A 7,729-nucleotide genomic window follows, 5' to 3' on the forward strand; every position below is an offset into this window, starting at 1 on the left:
TTTAGGTGACATTTTATCCAAGGAGAAGGCAAGAAATACCTGCGACGTGACTCATGACTTGACATCAGCGTGACCTCTCGGTCAAGACTTTCTCCTTGGAGCGTCACAATGAATATATGTCTACCGTACTGTATGTATGATCTTGTTACACCAACAACGTCGGGAATTTTATTTATTTTTTTTGTGTGAAAAGACTAGTTGACATTCACACATCGTAGATAACTTGGAACATATGTGGCAACCTGTCAAGTTCTACTTGTGGTTAATGAGTAAAAAGCCAAGAAGGAAAGGAACCTCTTGTGCACTCGATCGCAGAGCAAACATAGCAAAAAATGTTGATTTTTTTTTATCTTAACAAGTTCTCCGTTCCTACCGTTTTGGGCATCTTGGCGGTGGTGATGGTCGTCCGGTAGTGGAAGGAGGAAGTAAGGTGTTTCCCGGGAGGACTGAGGAAGCAGCGGAGCGTCCACTTGCTAAAGAAGACGGCTGGGCTGTGGCTGGCTAGCTAGCCCGAGTGTAGGAGGGCAGGGCGTGTACACTTTGAACCGCTGGGGCCTGTGACGTAGCGCCTTTGACTTGGTTACTATCGCGCAAACAAGAAGGTGACGTCCGCCCAAAATGCAGCCCCGGAGGGTGACCTTCGATCAGAGCCGCACTGCGTAAACCCGACGTGCTGATTATATACGCTGAAGCTCCGGAGTGATGGATGCTTATCGAGGGATCGAGATAACGTCTGCTGTTTATTCACGCCCGTGACATAGTCGAGAGAAGCATAGACCTAAAAAAAAATTTTTTTTTAAATCTACAAGGTTTGTTTTGTGATACAGCACAATTGTCCTGATCTTTGGTTTTGTTTTATGTGATTTGTGTCCGGTTATTTTTTTTGTTTTTTTTGTTTCCACCTGTGCTCATTAACCTGGTGCCTGGCGTCTACCAATCGGCTCCCTCAGCTGCTCGGGTCTCGCACAGGTGTACTTTGTAGTCTCGCCAGTTTGATTTTATTTAGTTCCCTGCTTTCTTTCAGTCCTTGTTTGGATGGGTGATCTTTGAGCATCGTGATGAATATTATTTACAAAATGTGAAAACTAACTAGATAATCAGGAGCATGTACCTCGAGCTACTTCTTCACTACAAACATTTACCTAGCCATGCCTATGGGTACTTTGGCCACCTTGGTTCTATGCCCTTTGAAAAAACGTGAATCCTATACAGACCAACAATCCCTCAACGATTGAGGGGGATAAGTTAACAATTGCCTCGGTTTGGATGACCTTCAAAAAGCCACATGGTGCTTTTTCCTATACAAGAAAAACAAGCCCCGAGCGTTTGAAGAATATCAGTTTAACATACGCGACTTGTTAAAAGTAACAACGAAGTAAACATTATGAGCTTTGAGCTCAGCTACTTTTGGCAATCTTGGATTAGATTACCTCAACAGTTGACCGTTTTTTTTTCCCGGTACGGAACAACAATCCCTGCAGTCTGAAGAATATCAGCTAACTATTGTGACAAGTATCGCGAAACATGCATCGATTTTGGTTCGATTGACTGTCAAAAGTTTGATTTCCTATACATAACAACAATAACCCGAATGTTTGAAAAACATCCATGACTGGGTTTGAATGACCGTCAAAAAAATCAACAGTGTTTGTTTTCCTATACAGAACAACAATCCCTGAACATTTGAAGAACATCCAATCCATGACTATTAAAAAGTTATGGAATAATATGAGCTTTGACCTCTCAGCTACCTTGGTCTTCTTGGTTCAGATATTGACCAAAATTCAGCCGTTTTTTTTTTAATATACAGAATAACAATCTCTGAATGTTTAACGAAGATCATTTAACAATCGTGACTACTAACTAGATTATCAGAAACATGCCTTTAACTACAGTACATGCTTCACGTTTTCCACATTATACTATACCTTAATTCCAAAACTGATTCAATTCATTTTCGTAAAAAATTTCCATACATTACCCCATGACGACAATATGATTTTTTTCCCCTCAAATTTAAACATGAGGTGTTGTATCGACTTTTAATGGGGAAAAAAAATGAGTGAATATCTGAAGACAAATGACCTAGAAGTGTGTTTTCAAAGGGTTAGGTGTGTTTATTCAAATAGAAATCAGTCTGTCACTAGTTTCAAATGTCCACGTCAAGTGTTTGTTAACAACAGCTCACAAAGCATCAACCTAACAACGCTAAATTGAAGTAGAAGAACTAAGAGATGAGGTCAAAACTCATCTTTGATGTGAAAGTGCGGCTGGTCCTCCGGCTTGAAATCCTCGTTGGGACTCCCGTCCTGGTTGAGGATGCGTGCGGCCGTGTAGCCCACGATGGGGTACTTGGCTTTGTACGTGCCCTCGAAGATGCTCTCCAGAGACCGCAGCTGCTCCGCAGTCAGGCCAGACTGTCATGGAAAAGGTGGGGGGGAAAAAAACAAAAAAACATTTCGTTCCCAGGTGAGGTCACAACATAGCCTCGATGCTATGTGGCATTGTGTGAGTCTTTCAGAGTTAATCCTGCAAACAAACAATAAAACCTACTTGGCGGAGGTAATTGAACATGGACAATGAGGGGAAGGGTTGCAGTGAAGTTGTGCAACACTCACGATATCCGATGTCAGGTCTTCTGCCTCGAGCGACATCTTGGCCACGGCTCGTGTGGAGTCCTTACCCACCAGAGCGTTGTACGGTCCGTTTTTGCCATAAAACTCTGAAACGAGAGAAATTAAATGCATTATTCTGCCTTTTTTTTGTGCAGTGTCTCTACTCTGCTTCAAAGTTGTTATAGTAAACGAAAACGAACGAAATAACTAAAACTAAAATTTAAAAAAAAATCAAAAACAATTGGGGGAAAAAAGTGTATTGTATTCAGTAGAGGAAAAAAATCTGTTTTTTTCTGAGTAATTTATTTATTTTATAGCTATTATTATTTTTAATGTTCTATGGATTTTTATTTCTTTTTTATTTTTACTGTGCTTTAAAAAAAATCTGAAAAACAAAACAAATATTCAGGAAAAAAAGAAACAAATTTGAAAATCTAAACAAAAAAAGATGAAATACAGAAAATGCATTCCATAAAACGCGAAATCATATTTTAAAAAACAGACCCTCCCTCAGAATAATTGAATGCAGTATGCTTCTGTATCGTGTACTTGTGTCATACCTGATACTTTCAACAAATATGAGTCACGATTTATGATTAGTGATTTTATGTTTTTTTTTTTCGCAAACTACCTTTTTAGAAACAACAACAGAAAAAATATGACAATGTGTTTCATTCGACAGGGACAAGGACTAATGAGTGTTCCAGTGTGGTCTTTTCCGCACCTTTTCCTTTGGTGACGTCGAACACCACCCCTTTTATTGCCATATAGATGGGCTCGCCCTCCTGTGACAGTGACATACATAGTAGCGGCCATCGATTTTCCTATCACGGATGGTCAGTTAAGTACTACGTACGCGATTGCCGTCGTACCGCCGGAGCTCCTCCTCGGTGAATAACCTCACGGGTTTGGTGGCCGCTTTGTACTTTAACTTGTCTGCTAAAGACACATTTAATAGCGCCACAAGCAGCACGAAAGCGGCGTCTGTTGCTGTTGCCATGGTAAAGTTCTTGTTTGTTTGTCCTTCTTCCGCCGGACCCGGAAAGATTCGCCATTTTCATTTCCTGGCCGCTTCTAAATATGGTCATTGATGCGTTTAATGTACAAGAAAATGTAGGAAATTTCAGCGATAAATGTCGCATTCATTGATACATTATGGCACACCTTTTTAATGTTTAATCGGTACTTGTAACCATCGTTGTAAAATTGCATCTAAAAAGATATTAACATCATACTCCATTTCAATAGTTGGAATTTTCATTCAAGATATTTGTCACGCCATTGTGACTAGCTGAAAACAGGTAGAGAGGTAATCTGTGATTCAGTTTTGCATAGTCAAAATTTTATTACAGATACCAGCAACGTCATTTCGTCTAGAACAAATGACGTCACTTTTGCCATTCATTTGTTTGGGGTTTGTCATTAACAGACTAGACCACACAGACCTCTTACCTTGTTACTCCCAGAAAAGCACCTTAATTGTAATGGAGTGTTAACTAGTCTATAACCCGAAATGTTATCAGTTTTAAGTTTTATTTTTTGCAATGCTGATTTTTTTTTCCACAGGTCATATTTATCATGTACTAGTACTGTCAAGTCATCTTTTTTTTTAACAAATATGACAAAAAGTTATTTTGAAAATTCTAACTTGCCTTATAATCTGCTAAAAATACTCTAATAATAGAAATCACTGTAGGGGGACAAGCAGAAAAGCCCATGTGCCAATTGTTTTGGTTTCCCACTGCTTTCTTTGCCGTATGAGAAATGTTATCTTAGCAATTAACAACAAAGTAGTAAATTTGGGGAAATTTTGTTGAATAGGAAAGACTTTCACAGTACAGTATTATGCACATACGGGACAATGTCGCAGCTTCAAAGTCAGGAACTTATTTTATTACTGCTTAAAGTTCAAATGGCCAAATACAACCAAGTCATTGTTCAGCCTTAATCCAAGGAGATCTGGAATTTGAGTTGAAAAAAATAGTATATCCAAGCAGCAAATAAATTAGGCGTCCTCATCCATTGCTCGACTTTGCCACATCCAATATGGCGGGCAGTAGACATTTGTATGTACTGAGAGTGCCTTGTTGATGTTTCTACAATAAAGTCTGCATTTTTCACAGTTAAATGTCCCTAGCGCTGAACACAGAAAATGCCAAATTACCATCCGGAAAATGTAAATGAGTAACAATCTACACAGTGTCAAACTTCCGGATTCCTCTTATACAGCTCGTAGGCAAACTCCTCCGTGTGAGCATAGTCTTTGCTGACACCAATGTAGTCGATCTCCAGCTGGAAAGGACCGTCCGCTTTGTCTCCCAGGGTAAATCCGATAGTGTTAATCTGCATGATAGGAAAAACAAGGTTTTTGTTCATAAAAAAATAATTGAATGCTTTTGAGAAAGATCATGTCATTGTGCTAATGCGAATAATTATGTTTGTTTAAAATAAAGAAAAGAACATAGAAATGCATCGGCTGTACCTTCCCTCAGGAAAAACAACAGTATCCATATATATGTATATTTTATAATACTGGTCAGTGAATAACCGAGAATTTCAGCGAATAACATAGGATGGGCTCCCCCTTAATTCAAATTTGCTAATATGCAAGGGGTTCGCTGTACATATCAGTTGAATGGTCTTCTCTGTGTCAATTTACAATATCAGACATGTTTTGATTCTATCTATCTTGAATAGTAACGTTTACCTTATCCAGCCAGAGAGGATGCTGATCATCCTGAGCTCTTCCACGATGTGTGAGGAAAAACTTTGAAAAGGGAATCTGCAAAGATGGGTGATTTGATTATTATCATTATTATAAGCAACATTTGAGCTACTTTATCACATACGGTACAGTACCTTGACGTCCTGCCAGTAGGGCCCCCCTCTGGTGTACAGGAAGTAGCTATAAATGTCGTCTTTCTGGTGAGCGAAGTAGGTCTCCGCGGCAATGTTGATCATCCACGGCCGGCCGTCGCCCCGTACGCGCAGATGCAGCATGTTGAAGCTTGTCCAGTCGAAGTGCTGCTTTCGGTCAAACGACCGCTTGGGGGAAGTTGGAGATGCAAATTCAGTGTACGATTAATTACACTTTATGGCAATGGTTAAGTGACTGCACATGGGATGGGCAGAAGAGTATTATTGATATATTTTAAAATTTACAGTACTTTTAAAATATATATTTTCAAATAATATATATTAAGGGTGTAACGAAAACCGTTTTGAATTGGAAAATCGATTTGGATTAAACCAAACCAAATTGTTACATACACACACACATATACGTATATACACACATATTCGTATGTACTCATATGTGTTTTTATATATATATATATATATATATGTGAGCACAACTGTATAAAAAAAGTTGAGTGGGGCGTGGTTTCAGGGCATCCAGTGGACACACCCACAGCATTTCAGAGGAGCGACAATAAGTTGATTTTTCATTCTTTCGAACCTCATTTTTACATATTTTAGTGAATTTTTTTCAACAATTCAAATTTTTCTGAGTTATGGCCAATTAAAAGGTCATTTATTTTCACTTTACAGGGACTTTAAGCACAGAGTATTCTTACTTTTGCACACAATTTAAAAAATTAATGGTACTAACCAGCAGCTGCTTGGAGCGCATGCTGCAGTAGCCGCTGTAGCGTGTCTCTCCGTCCCGAGGGGGCGTCGATTTCAGTGTCCCATAAAGAAAACACGTATTGTTGTTCCTCCCGAGCTTTAAGTAGGCCTCACTCTGGCCTCCTATCTCACGATCCGACGACACGGTCCACTGTTCCAGGCTCTCGGCCCCCCGAAATTCCCACACCACCTGGTTCTGCTCCAGCAGGTGCTCCAAGATGGGCTTCCCCTGGGGGCCCACCCAACGTTCAAAGAACTCCCTTTTCAGGAGCGTCATGTGCTTGCGGATGCCATCCACGCCTTTGGAGAAGCTGAAGTTGATCTTCTGCCATGGGGGCTTGTCTTCTTTGGGCTTGCCTGGCCGTCTATACTCGCCCTGGGTCATGCTTCGACCGAGCTCAGGACGGAGAAGATGCTGGTGGTGGAGGCATCCCAGAAGCCTCATCAAAGGAAGTCGAAGGGTGCTGGACATTGTGTTCAAGATGTGGACAATTTACTGCTAGAAGGCAAAACAGAGAAGTTGAGGGTGTGATCATCTTAAATCTACAACAAATAGTGTCACAAAAGAGAGAAAAGATGACAGAGATTATTCAAATTTAGAAGTAGAAGTGATGATTTAACGTATATGCATACTCACAAACATGCATGGCAAGATGCAGGCACACACACACTACTAGATACTACCACTACTAAATCACATGCAAATACTTTGTAAAGTTTGCCAAGTGTAAAATTGTTACACTGGTGATATTTGTAAATACTGTACATTATTTTGCCATCAAAAACATATTTACACTGTTGCTGTTGGTATTTTATAAAAGAAAAAGACTGTTGAGATATCTGAGGCATCATTAAAGAAAAAAATTATTAGCATTTAAATCAATGTGCCTAATGATTGACAGTCACGCCGTCAGTCTCTGATTGGAAGTTTTTTTTTTTTTTTAAATCGCAAACTCCCCTTTTAGATATGCTATCTGGATCAAATTTAAACTTTTTTTTGTTTTTAAATAATTATAATACTAGATGTATGGATATTATTATTATTATTATTATTATCTAAACAACTGTCACCAAAATTGAATGTGAACACTTTATTACAAAGATAAGGAAACTTCACATTAACAACTTGATCAACGCCGATGAAAACACCGTCATATATGAACATAATGATAATAACTTTGTTTTATTTGTCCCGATCCGACATTATTTTGCACCTACCATTTTGAAGGCTGTATCACACAGGATTACGTGGGTCAGGTTGTCCTTGGATTATTTCAAATCCTTTTTGTACGTCGGTGATCCAGACCGCAGACTATGTAGGATACTCTGGAAAATTTGAACAATTAAAGCTTGTGAAATTGACGGGGAAAGACGGAACGGTTTTGTGACTTTCATAGAACGTAAAACTGCGTGATCAATTGTGTGCACCAACTATTTGTGTCCGGAAGGATGAATTCATTGATGGCAATGGTTCCAGATATGAC

General features: G+C 39.3%; 3 protein-coding genes across 4 annotated transcripts in view; all 3 read right to left on the reverse strand.

The window, feature by feature from the left end:
• Positions 1-1,694, reverse strand: part of ezra (ezrin a) — a 10,433-nt gene extending 8,739 nt beyond the window's left edge. The window contains exon 1 of the mRNA XM_086048582.1: positions 374-1,694. Within this exon, the coding sequence (XP_085904708.1) occupies positions 374-385 (12 nt within the window). The 5' untranslated portion in view covers positions 386-1,694. The remainder of the gene's footprint in view (positions 1-373) is intronic.
• Positions 1,695-2,094: 400 nt separating this feature from the next.
• On the reverse strand, positions 2,095-3,681 carry nenf (neudesin neurotrophic factor). The gene is made up of 4 exons (XM_086048590.1): positions 3,472-3,681; positions 3,340-3,400; positions 2,619-2,722; positions 2,095-2,417 (listed from the first exon to the last, which is right to left on the reverse strand). Exons 1-4 carry the CDS (start codon positions 3,613-3,615, stop codon positions 2,241-2,243), a joined length of 486 nt encoding a protein of 161 aa, XP_085904716.1. The 5' UTR covers positions 3,616-3,681; the 3' UTR covers positions 2,095-2,240.
• An 805-nt stretch (positions 3,682-4,486) lies between these two features.
• ndufaf1 (NADH:ubiquinone oxidoreductase complex assembly factor 1) lies at positions 4,487-7,724 on the reverse strand. 2 transcript variants are annotated; one of them, XM_086048588.1, is made up of 5 exons: positions 7,464-7,724; positions 6,229-6,741; positions 5,475-5,660; positions 5,323-5,397; positions 4,487-4,958 (listed from the first exon to the last, which is right to left on the reverse strand). In XM_086048588.1, the coding sequence occupies exons 2-5, from the start codon at positions 6,715-6,717 to the stop codon at positions 4,818-4,820; spliced, it is 891 nt and encodes a 296-aa protein (XP_085904714.1). In that variant the 5' UTR covers positions 6,718-6,741; positions 7,464-7,724; the 3' UTR covers positions 4,487-4,817. The 2 variants fall into 2 exon arrangements, with proteins under 2 accessions (XP_085904714.1, XP_085904713.1); XM_086048587.1 differs by having other exon boundaries at positions 6,229-6,744; positions 7,464-7,720.
• Between the last annotated feature and the right edge of the window lie 5 nt (positions 7,725-7,729).

Source organism: Filicampus tigris, chromosome 13 (assembly GCF_054856515.1).
Source record: "Filicampus tigris isolate MCC_2025a chromosome 13, RoL_Ftig_1.0, whole genome shotgun sequence".
Lineage (NCBI taxonomy): Eukaryota > Metazoa > Chordata > Actinopteri > Syngnathiformes > Syngnathidae > Filicampus > Filicampus tigris.